A 17,712-nucleotide genomic window follows, 5' to 3' on the forward strand; every position below is an offset into this window, starting at 1 on the left:
TTTATCATTAGTTTATTCTCAAATCATTTTAAAAACCATAATGGGTAAATAAAAAAGAAAAGAAATAAGTGCTTTATTTTCAATAAATCACGATCATTGAATTTCCTAAATTAGATGCTCTCAGCTATTGCGAATATTCTCCAAGTAGGTTCTTACATTTTTCCAAAAAAAGAAAGGAACTGGAAATGAGTACATTATGTACGCCGGGATAAATCTTGTATAGGATATTAGTAAATATTTGAAAGTTATATCTTTATTATGTATGCTTGGATAAGTCATCCAATATGAGTATATATTTGATGAAGATATATTGAATTAAAAGTTATATATTTAAAGAAATACATTGTATAATAATCATGTTTGAGTACGAGTAAAACAAATATTTAATGAGTAAAATAATGACAAATATGAATTGCACATAGATTCAAAACATCGAATAATTGTGTAAAAGAAAATTGAAAAATCGGGATAACTATTTCATCCGAAGTAATATTCGCTTCTTAGCATATCTACACATCAATGTGTATGTACAAGTACAAATTGTGATCTCAATGTCATGTCAGTATAATCAAATGTCCAAAGGGGATTTAGTGGCGGAGCCCGAGAAGAAAAGATTTCAATTAAGGTGTTTTAGAGTTAGGGTCTTGGAGGTTGCTCCACGATGTAACATCCATCTTCTTGGTTCTTTTGAGTTGCTTCGCAGTGTCCAAACGCTCAGACGAATATGGTGATGGAATCTTGTTAAGCAGTAAATGAAAAAATGATTTAGCACAACTGTTGTTAGCAAAAGAGAAGGGGGGACAACAATGAAGTCCTTACCAAAGATGGTATGTACTTGTTGATCGCTGCTAACATTGCTGCATGGCCTACAGCTGATACCTGGTAATAAGATTAGGGAAAAAGAAAGAATATATAAGCTAACTTGAATTGAAGCAGGGTAACACTACCGAGTTATGTTATTCAGCTTCAAGGGTGAATGTCGGGATACGGGCATGGATTAGACACAGGTATATGTGTTTGCAATGTGGGTAGTATGCATGCGTAAGAGTGCTCATGCAAAACAAGTAGGGATCACAGGATACACCAACAAGCATGCTGCCTAATCTCCAAGTAGCCACGGGCAGGCCTTTAGATATATTGCATATAATGGTTCACTTATGGGGGTTGCTTCCTAGATGGACTGCATTCTAGGAACCAAAACATGGCTGCCAACTAAACTAAGCATAATGAAATGAAGTTAATGAGACATTTCAGAAAGGATAGTAACGGATGAATGCTCATCCGAAAAAGCATTATGATGACGTATTTCATTTGGTTCTCCTCTTTCACCATCAAGGGAAACTAATAGACCTAATCAATGAATTTAATGATGGGATTTTATCATAGCAAGTCAACGTCTGATGATGAAAGTGTTGGTTATAGAGAGGGGTTAAACTGCTTACAGGAAGAAGCATTAGAATTGTAACAGGGATAAGTGTAGCAATGTCATTCAGTGTTCTTTTTAACTTCCTTCTTTCTCTGGCTGTGACCTTCTGTCCACGCAATTGCTTTGCGAGTAGCTCAAGGGAAACTGTGATGTCGACAAATAGCAATTGAGTTCCCAAACATACATCCTGCAAAATTTTCGTTGTTTTATCATCAGTGCTCAAAGTATAAGACCTAGTATGAATCTGTTCAGCGACAAGATGCGGGGTTATTGGCCCTACCCTACTTGAAGAAATCAATTTGATGCAGTATTTTCTAATTAAACTTTCATTCAGGGAGCTTGACTTGGAGATGCTAGTTCCCTCCTCAAAGGATACCATATCTTTCCCGGCTGAACCGAAGAGCTGCAGCTGTCAATAGTAAAAAGAAAACTGTAAAGCAGTGGTAACAGTTGTCCACATGTCTGAGTGTATGATTAAGCTGTTAAGATTTTGCATTTGATTTTCACAATCTCAGAAAGTTACCTGCCAAAACAGTGACTAAATAATGTTAATTTGTTCAGTGTTATTGTTGGCTTCAGGACTGCATATCAGTTTTGCATCAGTAAATGAAGTTTCCTGGTGGGTGTTAATATTCTTTTTTGTTAGAGAAGGTTGTATAATAGAAGGCATATCAGCCTTGCAGATGGGAAAACTGTAAGAGACCTTGACAGTTGAGACTAGGCATCACCACATTGCTCATCTGAATCACTTTTATACCCCTACCCTTACACTAAATTCGATGACATACACATTCTTTAGTACCTTTATCATCATCAACAAGACAACCTTGGTCCTACCGGCGGTCTACTTATACTTCCACCTTTGAACTCAACTTCATTGGTTAGCTGGTACTGTCATCATCATTGTTTATATGATCATGTCTGGTTTTTCCCAATATCATTGCAGCAAATGGTTTCTAGAAAAGGACCTCTCTTTTGATGCTTTCTAGGGTAATGCCCTTTCATAAATTGTGGTTTCGGCCAATCATGATGTTTCACATCCAAAATACAAAGGCCTTGCAACTTTTAAAGACTTTTTCCCTGACTGGTTGTAACATCCCAAAATAGGGCCTAAACGGAATAGTGGTTGCGAAACCACAAATCCGAGGTAGAAAAATTTATTTTATTATTATTTTAAGGTTCATGATATGATTGCATGATTGTGTGAAAATTTCGTGATGAAATTCCATGCATAAAGTGCTTAAGTTGAGGTTAGGGACTAAATTGAATAATTTGCAAAACTTGCATTCTAGAAGTTTTTAGTATGAAATTACTTTGGAATATTAATTAGGAGGGTTTAAAATAACAATTTGACCAATTTTAAGTTCATGGACAAAAATTAGGACATGGAAGGAATTTTTGAAAGTTTAGTCACATTTTGTATCAAGGTAAGTTACAGTAAATAAATGTAATATTCTTTTATTTTACATTATTATTGTCAATTTCCAGCATTTATATACTTATGTTATGAAAATATCTAAAGTCGAATTTAAGGTGGAGTGACAGAGGAAAAGTGTTAGAAAGTCCCGGTTGAACCCTAGGAATGTTAGGATATTAGGGTTGACAGGACAGAACAGAAATGAGCCATGTAAGTCCATATTAGAAATATGGCTTTGGAGACAGGATTGAGCCATGTAAGTCCATATTATATATGGCATTGGAGACAGGAATAATTCATGTAAGTCCATGTCAAAGACATGGCATTGGCAGGATATTGATAGACAGGAACGACCCTAGTATCCTTAGTATTCCGAGTGGTTCAACGGGTCAGGATACGAGTTAAATTACAGTGAATTAACAGCAAAGAAAAAGTAGATTATACTTATGAAAAAAGAAAGTTCAGGTAAGAAAGAAGGTAAGGGAATAAAGAAGAAGATAGAAATTGAGAAGTAAAGAAATTTATGATGTTAGATGATATTATGCATAATTATCCATTATGTTGAATGTTGTGATTTATTTGCTTGTAAGCTTACTAAGCCTAGTGCTTAATCTCTTTATTTTCTTCTTCTTATAGTACTTATCTAGTCACTCGGGGATCGAAGGAAACGTCGGAGGCCGATCACACTATCAAAGAAATAACTCGGTATAACTAGACGTTTTGTTTTGGGTATGGCATGTATAGAAACTTAGCTACTTTTGGTATAATATGAACAATGAATGATGTGTAAATACTTGCTAGTGATTAGCTAATAAAATAGCCGATGATATACATATTTATTAATATGTATGATTGATTGATGATTATCACATGAAAATTATGAAAAATGTGAAAGTAACCTAAAAACAGATTCAAGTAATAGAAATGACGTAACTTTAAAAAATCACTAAAAATTATAGAAACATAGTTTGAAGATGAATAATATATGAAATTAAATTTTATTATGTATATTTTCTTATGGAATAAGCAAAACAGGTAAAGGTATTATATTTTATGAGATATCTCAGTTTTAGTGAAACAGGGTCAGAGCGATTTCTGGATCCCCTATTTCAACTTTGGAAATTCACCATAAATTGTACAAAACTAATTAGAAGGTGTAATTTATATGGTTAGAATCCTTGTTGAATCTAGTTTTGAGAGAAACAAACGGCTTAGTCATATGAAATTTTTTACAGGAAGAAACATGGCTCGTAGTAAGAAGAGGTCAGTGTAGTTGAGTTTTGAAACAGGGGAAACTTTAACTAATAAACTGTACTAATTGGCCAAGTCAAAAATTCTAGAAAAAAATTAATAAATAGATATATGAGTCTAGTTTCAGGAAAAATTTACGGATCTTAATTTTGAGTTTTGAAACTCGAGAAATGAATTTTTAAGCAACCATGACGCAGAAAAACAGTTTATTCCAAAAATTAAAATAAGTGGTTTAGAGTTGTTTAAAAGGTAAGATAAGTTTAGTAACACCTCAAGCTTGACTCCGGTGACGGTTTCGGGCGTGGGGGTGTTACACTGGTATTTGATCAAAGTACAAACTTGAAGCACTTTAGTAGTCACTCCATCTATCACAGTTTCCTCTCTTAATTATTTCCAGTACGAGGAAGGTGTATCCTCATGAGATTGTTAAATTCCTAGTCAAATAACATTGCTTGAACTGTATTCATCCTACTTACAGTCATACAGGATTTCACCATTATTATTGTTTTTTCCTTCAAATCTACAGCAAGTTTGCCAATGGAATTTATAGTGAGAGGAAATGACATAACATTGCATATCTGAATTTAGAATCCATACCCTTTTTATCAGACACAAATGTCTAAATTCATCAATTTGAGGTTCTTCTGTTGTCAGTGCTTCCAAGACCTCTGAAAATCGGGTTGTGCCACTGCCAATAGCTCCTGTAGATGATCCGTCCTTAGAGTCACTCGAGTTTGTAATCTTTAATGGTTCCCTGCTAGAGAATTCAATATTAGCTCAATAATGTGTTCTTTTAGTACAAAGTTCATTCAACTGTGGAGAACACCATGGGAATGCCATGTGAAACAACCAACATACCCTGATCTATCGTAAGCAGCCCAGTAATCTTCCAGACATATACATAACAGCTTTTGGCTGAAAATTTCAGATAACCATATCTTTAAATTCCAATTTACTAAAAAAAAGGATGAGTTAAAATATTATGGTAGAAATATTATTGACTACCTCTGGAGCAAGAATGCTAACAACTGAGAATCTAAGGGCTGCTGAGCTGAGCGGCTGAAGTGAGCAAACCCAGAAAACACATCATAGCAAACAGTAAAAACTTTTGATAATATGATTTCTTTCTCTGCTTGTATTGTGTGCTGCTTGGACCTTCCTTTTTCAGAATACCTTGTGCAAGAAATTGTATCATAAAAATCAAGCCATCCAATTTCATCAGTTACTACCTGTACGTATAATGTTAGCCTTCGGGTTAGTTCTGGATTCAAGGGTTGGAAAAATGTCAGATTGAGATTGACTCTACAGTTCGATGTGATGTCCTAATCCAGGAATAGAGGGGTAAGAATAAAATGCAAGAATTCTTGCCAAGCTCAATGGGTAATCAAATGGCTTGTTTTAGGCATTTTCAACATAAAGGCATAATAAACTAACCTCCATGAAGAATTGGTAAACTGATATGGAAGAGAATTCTGGGTAAATGAAAAGGATGCCACACTCCAAGTAGCTGCACCCAAAGCACTAACTCTTATGGCATATTTCAATGGTCAGTTGCATTTATCTGGAGTCAATGAAATCAAACACATTTTACCTCAGGAAGTCCTTCACCAGCTCATCAAGATCGTTTATGCGCAGTTGCGACAAAAACAATCTAGTCCGCCTTCCTAGATATGCAAAAAGTCCTAACGTAGCCAAGCTATCTGCTTGAACCTGTCAAAATTTTAAATCCAAATATTTATGTAACTGCTTAACAACGTAAACCATGAAGCCAGGGAAATATTCATACATGACATGGAAATCATGAGACAAACCTTGCTATTAAATGCCAGTTTGCCAGGAATTGTGGTTTCTTTGGTGAAAGCTACTGAGAGTTTTCTCTGAGCCAACCCTATCCAAAATTCTAGATCATCACTCTTCTTGCCAGACAGAACCTTTGCTCCAAAATGTAACAGGAAATGAGTTTCAAATCCTGCCTCAGTAGCTAACTTATGTAATTTGTCGACCGAAACAATACCATGTGAAAGATCCATAAGCTCTGCTATAGCATCGCCTACTAATATTTTAGACAAGGGACAAGAGATATGTTCAGAGCACAATTTCTCTACAGCAGCACAGCAGCTTATAGCCACAATAATTCCTGCAACGCCACTGAATATTCTTGTGTTTAGCTAGGTTAAACCATAAGTTACAGAATAATCTGTGAATTTCTCCAAAGGTGAAATTCCTAGCATGTTTGCAGAAATAAACATACCAATCTCATTCACAGTTACCATAGGGACAGAGTTGTTAAGTAGGGAGGGTGTCAATAATCCTAGAGTGAAATAAAAACTTTTAGTTGAAAGCAAAGGAGTTTTTTGAGCAAACCTTCCTGCATACTCCGTAGACCATTTCTTTAACAATGGATTGAAAAATTCTGCCATCCGTGGAAGTTCCACCACTCTGAACCATTCTACCAATTCTGGATGTCTCAGTTTCAACTGACTTTCAATGAATTCCTCTAATGAATCTGTCTCTGTTGTCAAACTGAAGCAAATGGCAAAACAAAATGTTAGAGCTGCTAAGCACCAATAATCACCAAGCATTCTTGAGAAGGAGACAAGAGAGAAGACTTGACCAGAGTCAGAGAATTCTTGGGGAGTTTTCTGCAGGTATTAGCACAAAAACCGAGTGTAATCTAACAGTATGAAATCTTTGAAAACAAAAGGAGTTGGTTTTTGGAGTTTTAGATCTTTTGTATCATCATAAATGACACCGATAATAGAAATTAAAAGAGCTGCCGCAAAAACTTACATCTTTCTAACTGGGGATGGATTGTTATGACGTTCTTGAGAGAGCAAAATCTCCACTTCGATTATGGTTTTCAACATAGCATAAACAGCTACCTGAAGAATCATATTAGTCAATGATTCTTCTCCAATATCTCATTTCCTTTAGTAATTCAAAAAAGAATGTCCTATCTCAATTCAACAAAAGTATCTATGGACCATGTGATAGTTCAAGGAACTAACAACAAACAAAATACTATGAGCTTGCACCATATGTTTAACCTGTCTATATAAGTAGTTCCCAACAACATGAATCCCAATAGCTTAAATGTACTATTAGTAGAATATTTTCTAAAAATGCACAAGCTCCTAATTTGCTTTAATTTATTTGGGGCTTTTAAGCATATACCTGATGAGCGATACGTTTATGCCATCGATGCACGTCCTTTCCATTCCAAGCCATTGCAAGCTCAGTACTGGTTCCATCCAATTCAAGTGACTCAACTGAAAGGGAAAAGCTTCTGGCAGATTCATGTAATACCCAAAGAAGACAATTCACCCTATTGAATTCGGTTGCAGGAGAATCAGCCTCAAGTAAAAGAGCCTCATTGCCAGTATCAGAGGGATCACAAGGGGGCGAAGAAGACACAGATGATAATGCACCTAGAAGTATAGCCTTTGAAGAAGTATAACCAGCAAACCATAATCCAAGTAAGTTGCTCTTCTTTGCAGTGAAATGACTCCTCCGCAGCCTTGGGTGGAGGTTTGAGCAGTGGAATGTACTTGAACTAGGCTTCCAATCCCATCCATAAGAGGATCGAAAAGTTTGTCTGTGACAGATAAAATATGTTCAACTCCTCAAACCAACAAATCCATTAAATACTAAATTGCTTCCCCCAGCTTCCATTTTGATTCATTTAGCCTTTTCGGTTTTCAAAGAGTATTAATGAACTGATCCAAAATGAATATTACATGAATCAGATGAGCAATTTACAGTACATTACTGGGTTCTAAGTCCCAAACAAAGTCAACACAACTTCATATAACCAAAAAAAATCAAATAAAAATGAGTGCCTTTGAATCAGATGAAAAGAAAATAGCAAATGCAACCAATTAAAGATTACTATGAATTTGATACAGCCAAAGGCAACAAACAAAAAAACCAAGATTTTTTTTTTTGGGGTATTCTTGAACCCGTTTGCAGGAGTAAAACATTGAAGACGTGGATAAGGGAGAAGGAAAAAAAATAGAAACTTACGTGTAATAGGAGAAATGGGGCAGTTGAAGAAACAAATGGGAAGCCATGGAATGGAAGCAACAAAGAAGAAAAAGGCAAAAGGGGTGTTAGTCATTTAAAATGATAAGAAATAGAACTTTGGGCAGCGAAAGCATCGAGGTAAGTAGGTAAGTACACGGTTTATAATATTAGTTTGTTGTTTTTTTAATTACAGGTAGATGCTCTTGTTGCCTGTCCTTGGTTTTGTCTCTCGCCAGCCTTTTCTTTTTCTTTTTTTTTTAATGACGGATAATTTTGTGTTAGAAAAAGATAACATGAATTTAAATTTGATTTAACCCGGAAATTTAGAAATCTTTTCAACTTGAAACAGTCCGCTCAGTCAACTTACTACTTTAATATCATTCTCCATTATTTAGAAAAGAAATCCTAATTGATCTCTTTAACCCAGGATTTGTTGGTTATTGCATGCATCGTATTAAACAATTTCTCTCTGGATATTCATCTTCGATCAGATTAATTGAATCCAGAAGCTCAATGAAAATAATAAATTTATATGAAAAAAGGGATTGTAATTCATTCCTTTTGGTTTATTTCAGTCGGTTATCTCCATTGATATTTTAGTTTCTAAAATTAATAACTAAGTTGGTTGAATGAACCGATATTAAATTTTGTATATTTAAAAATATTATAATAAATATTTTAATTTATAATTTTTGTCAATTTGTAAAGGAATATGCCACCTAAACAAAGGAAAATTCCTATGAGCCCAAGGAGGAAAAAACATAGTGCAATAAATCTTTGATCAGTTATTGTTGAGATGTGAGATGATTAGCAATTCGGCATTAATATATCATTTTTCTGAATGTTCTTTTCCGACAGATGCTTCCATCTCCGATGACTTCCCAAATCCAAGTTCCGACAAGTCCTGCTTTGCCATCAAGTTCCTGTGAAAAAGAACAAACATTTTTCCATTTTAACTCGTACTTATAAATGCACATATTATATACAAACATACAAAACACACACATATATTGCGACTTAGTTTACAGTATGAAAATTTTAATGCCTAGAGTGTGGATTAGCACGGGATTTCAGATCAAGGATTAACTAATTTCATCCACCATAATCACTGAGTACTCATGAAATATCTTTACAAATTTCTGTTCAAAACATTCAACAAAAACTTTTTTCTCATATTAGATTACTAAATCTGATCTTTTGCGGGGTTGTGTCTTGCATGCATAAAATGTTATGATATGATATTTTTAGCAGATACAGGGACTGGAACTACAACAGAAGATGATTCAATCGAACCAGCAAAGTAGGATTCTGAACAAATAGATCAAAATTTTCTGAAAGAAACTTAAAAAAAAAAAAATTATTTCTTGCAGTAAGAAAATTGAAGGCAATTGAGGCTCACTTTTCCATTCGACACTGCAAGTATTTCTTGGAGAATTGCCTACATTTTTCTGATTTATGACCAGAAGTTTTAAGGCAACTGAGGTACTCTTTCTTCTCCTAAAGGAATTAGAAAAAAAGGTTAGTAACATTGAAGTTACAAACACAATTCAAGACCTCAATTAGAAAATCTTGTTTCAAGAAAATACTAGTACTTCTTTTAAAGAGCTCCAAGAATGAAAAGCAAGATTGCTTACCAAATCACACTCATGCAAATGATCCAAAGGGAAGATGCCCTTCTCGGGTGGCACTGGTCTCAGCCCTCTATTCCCACCAAATGCACCTCCTATTCCAAATGGGTGAACTCATTGTTTTAAAAACAAGGCTATACAATTTGGGAAAACTACAAAAGAACTAGTATCCTCAGAGGACATTTATCGAACACCTAACCAGCAATTTAAACTAGACTAAAGAAAATGAAGTTTTCTGAAGAACAACATAAACAAAAGGCAATTTTCTTCCCTAAGCTTCAAAGGGATTGGATTTGGAAACTTTTTAAAAGCATGTGAACACGATATATTTAAGGACTATACTGGCAAGCTGAAAATTTTCAAGAGATTGATTAACAAAGAAACAAAATTCTATCATAAGAAGGAAAAGAAAAAAGAGACAAAAAAAAGGAAGTTAATTTCCATGTTATGGAATTACCTGCACTCATTTTACAATGTGTTTGATCGCTGATTTGCCTACGTCTTCAGCTCTTCCAGTGCCAGCCAATCTGCAATTCTCCCAATAGACTCTGGTTTTAAAAATGGCAACTTTTAGATTCAGAGTTTTTATTTGACAATTGAGATTTACTGAAGAAGCTTAGCTCAGACTCAGGCCTACCAAAGAGGCCCATTCTTAACATGTAAATTAACCTTAAATAATGGGCTGTCGTTCATAAAAAAGGCCCAATTATTTAGTATTTTAAACGCTAAAAATGGAACATATGAAAACCCAACATGGTCTGTTAAGTGTTGTTTTTATGTCAATCATACAAGTATAAATTTGTTGAATATATTATGTTAATTATGAAATCTATAATTAGATAAATAAACTAGATTTGGAAAAGGCATACCGCCATCATTGAAAAAAAAAAGGGCCATTATCTTGTAGTGTGACCAAGTCATCTGATAATAAAAAGAAATATTAATAAATGTGGAGAATTAAGAATTTTATTTCTATAAAGCAATGTTTTTTAATAACCAACCAAAAGTTGTATCCAATAATAATAATAATAACCAAGCAAGCAGGTCAACGAGATACATATTTAATCTATGTAAATCGTATTATTACCTAATCCATTCTACCTTAAATTGTTAGTTAGGGATTAAAAAAATAGTTGTTACTTTCTTTTTTTAAATGATAAACAAAGATTTACTTGGTGAGAAAGTTTGTTAACCACTACAAGACATTTATTGTTTATATTTTTTTTCTTAAATAAAAAATTAAAATGTATGAATATTTTTTAAACACATTTGTAAAATTTGAAAACACTGGTGAAAATGATTTCTCTTTTTATCTATTTTATAGATTGGTCTAAAAGTTGGAGCTCAAAGTTATGAACCATTTGCAAGTACTTGTCAAAATATTTGGACTTTGTCTAAAACCTCACCTGCCAGAAATTTCATTAAGCTCATGTGATACAGAATATTGATTAACAAAATAAAATAACAATAATCATTTTATTCTGACCTCAATCGAGCAGCTGTTATGTCAACATCAATCCAAATAATATGAGCCACGGGATACGAAACTGTTATTACATAGAAATAGGATCATATAATTATATGGAATATGCACTAATAAGATCTGATATAGCTAATTAAATATTGGTTATTGTTTTTAATCATTTGATTTGATACCATTTAAACGTAAAACAATAAGGAAATATAGGTGAAATATTATGAGAAAGTGAAATACTAACCACACAAATGAATTTGTGGGACTGTTAAAAATTAATTAAAAACAGTTGGTTAGTCCAACACAAAATTCAATTAATTTTAGAATTTAACAAACATTTGCGTTTTTTATGTTCAAAATAACGAATTTGTATTATTTAATACATGAAAACATTTCTATATTTGTACAAACCCATGTGTGTATAAGAATTGTGAGACAAAATTATAATTTATGTATGGGATAGACAGAGATAGGAGTCAAATAATTGAGAAATCAAGAATAAAAATTGAAAAAAAAAAAGGAAAAAAAATATCATTGATTTGTTGTGTGTTGTGATGGAAATATGAATCCAATTAAATCGGAGGTGAAAAGGGTCCCATAAACAAAATCTCTGAGTTGTTTTTTCGCCAACATGCGTTGTGATGAAATCAGTGCGGAAACTTCTTGCTATCACCCAGGGGTAATAATTGCATAATAAGTTCTTCGTATTTTAATCTTAATTATTATTTAAAAGGAAAAAAGAAAGATGGAATCTTTTCTTATCATGGTTTACACAAAACAAAAACAATCTATGTTTCTAAAAAAGCTGAAATTTGAGTTTTAACTCTTGTCATTGTCTTTCTCTTATCCCATTTGATATAGCATTTGCTACTTTTAAGGTGAAATTCAATTGATTTATATAGTCATCTTAAATAACTATATAAATATCAAGATGAACATGACCTCCTCCCGGTAATAGATCAAGCGTTGAGGTTCTCCATGAGTAATTTAGAACAGCGGCGATGATTGAAGTTATCATGATGTGGCTATTTTTGGTTTGTTTGTTCATAATGATATGTGGTTTTGAATAGGCTAAAGAAGGTATGGTAAAAGACTAAAGACACAAAGTGAATAAACCCCCGAAAAAAGGGTTCCCAAAAGGGAACAAATGACTTTATGAGGCAAATTGAAACGTTGCAGCAGCAACAATTGGATTTGTATAGACGTGTACTATCCACTACCTTTCACCATGGCTATGCTGAGTCTAGCTCAGAGAGCCGACCCATTCTCCCGTTGGCCCCACTCCTAATACAATAATGGATAAAATTAAAATACAACATCAGTATATGAGTATCTCCACTCACATTTTCTTATGTAATTTTTTTCTTGCATCTTCTTTTAAGATATTATAATTAAAAATTTTAAATTAAAAATTTATCTATACTTTTTTTTACATAAAATGAAATTGCTCTTCTCATTAAGCTAAAGTTTTGTTCATTTTTCCTTCTATTTTGTTTGCTAGCTTTTGTGATTAATCAAATAATGGTAGGTAAGGTTAAGGGTCACATTGGAAAGGAGCGTCTTTTTTTAATCTTTCTTTTTTTTCTATTTTGCAATAAATAAACCTTCTATTCCCTATTTTCTCTCTATATATTCCATAGAAGGCTTTCACTTTTCCCTTGCCTTAATCGTGCGCCTTGGAAATCAACAAAACTTGGGCTCACACTCTTTAAAGACAAATGACAAAGCCAAACCATTCTTCATCATCAGAAGCTGAAAGCTGGAGCAGCAACAATGCTAATAACTCCAATTCATCATCCCCAACATCATCTTCTTCGGAAACTGTCTTGTCCAGGAAACTCAATGGTAAGAGAGGTAGGGACACAAGCAGCAAGCACCCAAGTTACAGGGGAGTTAGAATGAGGAGTTGGGGCAAATGGGTGTCTGAAATCCGTGAACCTCGCAAGAAATCTCGCATTTGGCTTGGCACTTTCCCTACCCCAGAAATGGCTGCTCGTGCTCACGATGTTGCTGCTTTGAGCATCAAAGGTGACTCTGCCATTCTCAACTTCCCCGACCTTACGGAGTTTCTTCCTCGACCCGTTTCATTACTGCCCCGTGACATCCGAGCTGCCGCTGTTAAAGCTGCGTCAATGGTCAACTTCAACGCGCTGTCGTCATCTCCTTCGTCATCATCTTTGGTATCTGAATCTTCATCCTTGTCAGAGTCAAATGCCTCGGATGAACCTGAGGAGCTCAGTGAAATTGTTCAGTTACCTAACATAGAAGGGAACTTCGACTCGTTGTTTGACTCGCAGAACGAGTTCATACTCCTTGACTCGGTCGATGGGTGGGTTTATCCACCACAAGATTTTTATGGAGGATTTTATGATCAGAAATGGGTTACTGAGAATTTAACAGCGGCCAGCTTTGAAACTACTTTCCTGTGGGAATAATTTACTACCTTTTCACTGTTTTTCTTTATTAGGGTTACTGTAATTTTCTAGGGGGAATTATTCGATTTGTTTGCCTATTTTTGCTAACTGGTCACTTGTCGCTTTCCATGTTTTTGTAATATATAGAATCACACAAACCAAACCATAGCTAGGTTTTCTCATTTGTGTCCAAAATATATAAATATTGTATACATCTCGAAGAAATTGATGAGGGTTTTTTTTTTTTAATTAAAGTTTTTGGATATAACAATTTGTGGTTGTTGTATTAGCTTTTTCATAGAACTTTTGAGGAACTAGAATTAAATGGTTGTCTTCTTTACTAGACAAGCTTTCTCAAATCATCTTCACATTCACATACAATGTGAATTATCATAATTTCTTATATAAAAATTTTAGTTGATAAATTTTAAGATGAGTAAATCAATTCATCGTTTAGCTTCTATGGTTAAACTTCCAATACTAACAGCACTACGGTTTAAAATGATTTTGCAGTTAATAAGACTAAAATTAACAGGATAGGTTAATGTTGAGATTGTTTATTAGAAATACCCAAACTTATTATTTACTTATTATAACTAAAGAATTTTATTATAAAATAAAATAACAAAGATCAGATCTCTGTATGCCTGGGAATTTTAAATTCTTGATACCCTTTGATTCGTTGGAATCACCCGTATGGTCATTTTCGTCATCTCAAGTCACCTTTGACTTTTGTGAACCTAATCAAATTAGATAAGTTAGAAAAAGAAGCTGTTGTTAGAAGACACTGAGAAATTGTAGGTGCATTCGAACTTAAGATGATGTCACTTTTTAATTAAAGCTAAATTTCATATTCATATAGAATTAATTTTTTTATGCTATAGCGAATTGGCTTGATAATGGAATAAAATGTACCGTTGAAGACATTTGAATTTTGATAAAGAATAATTTGAAGATATGACATATACGCAATAAAATGGACCGTTGGAGGGAGATTTATTGAAGAAGAAAAGAGAGAGAGAGAGAAAGACAGTGACAAATTGATGATAAATGTAGACATAATGTCAAACGAATAGGATAAAATTTTTTACCTTTTGATGTCGAAATGTGGAGACATTTTGTTTTGGGAAAACAGTTTGATAGGCCAAACACGAGTTTTTGTCTTTCTAGTTAACTGTTTATGTGTGACTAGGATTTCCATTCTCCAGAAAGAAATCATTGTTATATACACACTTAATCAGAATTTCAATGAAATCTTTTGTCATTATATCACAACTGGAATTGATATTTTATGTTTTTTTTTCCTTAAATTTCAGTGAAGTTTATGAAATAAAAATTGTTGGCTAAGATTAAAACTATGTATTGTCAGACGTGAATTTTCAGTTTCATCATGCATGAATTTTTTTTTATAATTTAGAATTATTCTGATTTTGTTTATTTGTGTTTTGATCTGATTATGCAATTTAATTGTTTAAACATGGGTTTTATGATTGGACATGACTACACAGTAAAAATTAAAAATTATTCACGATTATCTAATAATAGGAGAAAATTAACTAATTTTGAAGTGACTGCTTTATTTCTAGGTAGAAAATTGTTTGGTTCTAGATTGTGGATTTTAAGTGGGAAAACGGACTAATCTACATAACTTTTTTTTCTTTAGTGGAATTCAAAATTTTAAAATTAATATATAATTTGATTAAATTTGGGACAAGTTTTAAATTTGAAACTTAAAATTTAATGAGACGTAAACAACTGACAAGCAAGATAAATTTGTCGTTGTTATTTATACCGTTAGGTCTAGGAGTATATACAAACTTGTGTGACAATAATGAAATAGTCAGTATCTATTTTAATCACCAATCTTGACCAAAAAAAAAAAAACAAAAACATACGTAACATCCAGATAAGGTATTAAATCTTAGGAATAATATATTTTTTAGTCATTAAATTTGATAATTAAATTTACTATAATATCTTTTTTTTATTCACTTTGGCATTTTAACTTAATAATTGGATTCATTTTGATTAGTGAACTTAAAACAATAGAAATGTTTAATGGTAAAAGTGTCACATTCAATTTTTTAATAATTTGGTCAGTGCTTGAACAGGTTTAACGTCAGTTCCTAATTCAACTAGTTTAATCAGTTCGATCACTATAACTAGGGGTGAGCGTTAGATTGAATTGAGTGGAAAAATTTTAAGTTAATCGAGTTCATAAGTCCTATTTTATCATCCTAACTTAATTTGATTTTTTTTAAACAAGTCGAGTTGAATTGAGTTAAATTAAAAAAAATTAAACATTCCAAATAAAAATATTGTTACAATATAACTAATTTCATGTTAAAGCACATAAATTTGAAATCATATAATTTGTAAATTTTTCAAAGCAAAAAAAAAAACTTGAGTGTGATAAATTTGAATCATTAATTAGGTCTTCAAAATTATTACTTTAGAAAATTTTTAGAATCATAACCTTTTATATATTTTTTTAAAGTATAAATTTTGAAAATTTTATAATTATTTATAAATTTAAAAATTATTTTTGATTTCTTTTTTGTAATTTTTGTTGAGAGAGAGACCAAATTTGTTTTCAAAGTTGATAATGACCAAAAATGTATTTACACTAATCTATTATTCGAGTTATTTGAATTGTGAAATTTAACTCAAAACTCGAATCAAGTTATTTGATTTGACTCGAATAATTTAAATAACTCAATTTGATTAACTCGAAATTTAATTTTTTTTTATTTTTTCAAATCAAATAAAGTTTTGCTCACTCCTAGGTAGAACAACAATAGTGAAACAAGTAATTAAAAATTCATAAAAATCTTTAAAAAGAAAAAAAGAAAAAGAAATTTTCATTAAATCGGACCAACCTGTTTCATTGTCACTTTTTTTCTCTATTTTTTATTTTTACCAATTTCAAACGGTTTCCAAGCCAATCGGTTTAACTCCTTTGTTTAAACCATTATATCAATTAGTTTTTAGTCTTTCTGATTTGGTCTTGTTTCAATAACACCGGTTACACCTCATCAAATCTTGACAGAATTCAAGTTTGGGGACCAAAATGGATGTAGTTGTCAAATTAAAAAATCAAAGTTGACCAAAAAATACTAATACCGAAATGAACCTAGTTACCAAATTGAGACCCAAATTTATATTATCCCTAAAATTTATAAAAAATAAAATCATAATACATAAAAAAGAATATACCAACATAAAAGAAATGCTCCTTTAATTAATTGCAATTATTAAAGTAATTATTTTGATCACTAGGCTGTCAGTGTTTAAAGCTAGAAGAAATTGTAGATGGAGCATAACTCCACCATGTCTAATGCTAGAAGCAAAGACAAATGTTAGGTTAAATTGTTTGATCATATATCTAATAGAAAAGGAAAATGTTTCAAAAATTGGTTTAAGGATTGACTATTTTTAATTGTGTTGTTTTTCTACGAGAGTTATTTGTTAAATCCTTATAAAAACTCGTGAATTTTGGTTATTTTCTAACCAAACCACTAATGGTTGTAGATAAAAAGTCTTTATAATATTTATTAATGCTTGTACGATAAGTTAATAGTTGTCATCAATTGGGGCACAAAAATTAAATTTAGATATTTAGCAACATTTTTTAAAATATTTTGTTGCAAAAAAAAAAAACATATTCCATTAGTGAAAGTCAATTAATTGGTATGGATGCATGTTTTAATTAATTTATATTCTCGAAATTTTAAAATAAATGAAACCCAATTGTTAGTGTTGATAATTAAGGGATTTTGATTTTGATTTTGACCAACCATCTTCTCCACATCTTTGCCGTTTTCTTTAGGGAAATTTGATTATTTGTTAATTACAGCTCTATTGGAAATGACTCGAGGACGCTAGCACATCAATTCTAGCCTTACAACCTGCAATAAAAACCTATAAATATTTCAAGTTGATAAGAGAAAATTCGCAGATTTGCACGTTCTTCCTAATCTGGTTGAAAAAAATTCATAAATAATTTAAAGACTATTGGTTACATTATGAAAACTTTTTTGGACTATGTTATTTCCTTAAATAAATTAAATCGCATAAAA

General features: G+C 32.4%; 3 protein-coding genes across 3 annotated transcripts; 1 reads left to right on the plus strand and 2 right to left on the minus strand.

Moving 5' to 3' along the window:
• Positions 1-419: 419 nt before the first annotated feature.
• LOC121229356 (uncharacterized) lies at positions 420-8,410 on the minus strand. The gene is made up of 14 exons (XM_041113472.1): positions 8,118-8,410; positions 7,269-7,689; positions 6,885-6,976; positions 6,459-6,617; positions 5,906-6,242; positions 5,686-5,804; positions 5,529-5,601; positions 5,100-5,323; positions 4,953-5,009; positions 4,692-4,848; positions 1,707-1,835; positions 1,443-1,613; positions 820-879; positions 420-737 (listed from the first exon to the last, which is right to left on the minus strand). Exons 1-14 carry the CDS (start codon positions 8,162-8,164, stop codon positions 621-623), a joined length of 2,163 nt encoding a protein of 720 aa, XP_040969406.1. The 5' UTR covers positions 8,165-8,410; the 3' UTR covers positions 420-620.
• A 460-nt stretch (positions 8,411-8,870) lies between these two features.
• LOC121229357 (cytochrome c oxidase assembly protein COX19) lies at positions 8,871-10,383 on the minus strand. Its single transcript, XM_041113473.1, has 4 exons — positions 10,203-10,383; positions 9,752-9,840; positions 9,517-9,614; positions 8,871-9,040 (listed from the first exon to the last, which is right to left on the minus strand). The coding sequence occupies exons 1-4, from the start codon at positions 10,210-10,212 to the stop codon at positions 8,947-8,949; spliced, it is 291 nt and encodes a 96-aa protein (XP_040969407.1). The 5' UTR covers positions 10,213-10,383; the 3' UTR covers positions 8,871-8,946.
• Positions 10,384-12,720: 2,337 nt separating this feature from the next.
• On the plus strand, positions 12,721-13,741 carry LOC107906141 (ethylene-responsive transcription factor TINY). The gene has a single exon (XM_016833023.2). The coding sequence runs from the start codon at positions 12,938-12,940 to the stop codon at positions 13,652-13,654; it is 717 nt and encodes a 238-aa protein (XP_016688512.2). The 5' UTR covers positions 12,721-12,937; the 3' UTR covers positions 13,655-13,741.
• The last annotated feature ends 3,971 nt before the right edge of the window (positions 13,742-17,712 follow it).

Source organism: Gossypium hirsutum, chromosome A05 (genome assembly GCF_007990345.1).
Source record: "Gossypium hirsutum isolate 1008001.06 chromosome A05, Gossypium_hirsutum_v2.1, whole genome shotgun sequence".
In the NCBI taxonomy this organism is placed as follows: domain Eukaryota; kingdom Viridiplantae; phylum Streptophyta; class Magnoliopsida; order Malvales; family Malvaceae; genus Gossypium; species Gossypium hirsutum.

Coding starts and splice junctions, on each gene's coding strand:
- LOC121229356 (XM_041113472.1), bottom strand. CDS start 8,164: ATGGCTTCCCATTTGTTTCTTCAACTGCCCCATTTCTCCTATTACAC. Junction 4,849..4,952: donor GCTGCTTACGATAGATCAGG/GTATGTTGGTTG, acceptor ATTCTCTAGCAG/GGAACCATTAAAGATTACAA. Junction 1,614..1,706: donor AATTGATTTCTTCAAGTAGG/GTAGGGCCAATA, acceptor AAAATTTTGCAG/GATGTATGTTTGGGAACTCA.
- LOC121229357 (XM_041113473.1), bottom strand. Junction 9,615..9,751: donor ATTTGCATGAGTGTGATTTG/GTAAGCAATCTT, acceptor TAATTCCTTTAG/GAGAAGAAAGAGTACCTCAG. Junction 9,041..9,516: donor TTGCAGTGTCGAATGGAAAA/GTGAGCCTCAAT, acceptor TCTTTTTCACAG/GAACTTGATGGCAAAGCAGG.
- LOC107906141 (XM_016833023.2), top strand. CDS start 12,938: ATGACAAAGCCAAACCATTCTTCATCATCAGAAGCTGAAAGCTGGAGC.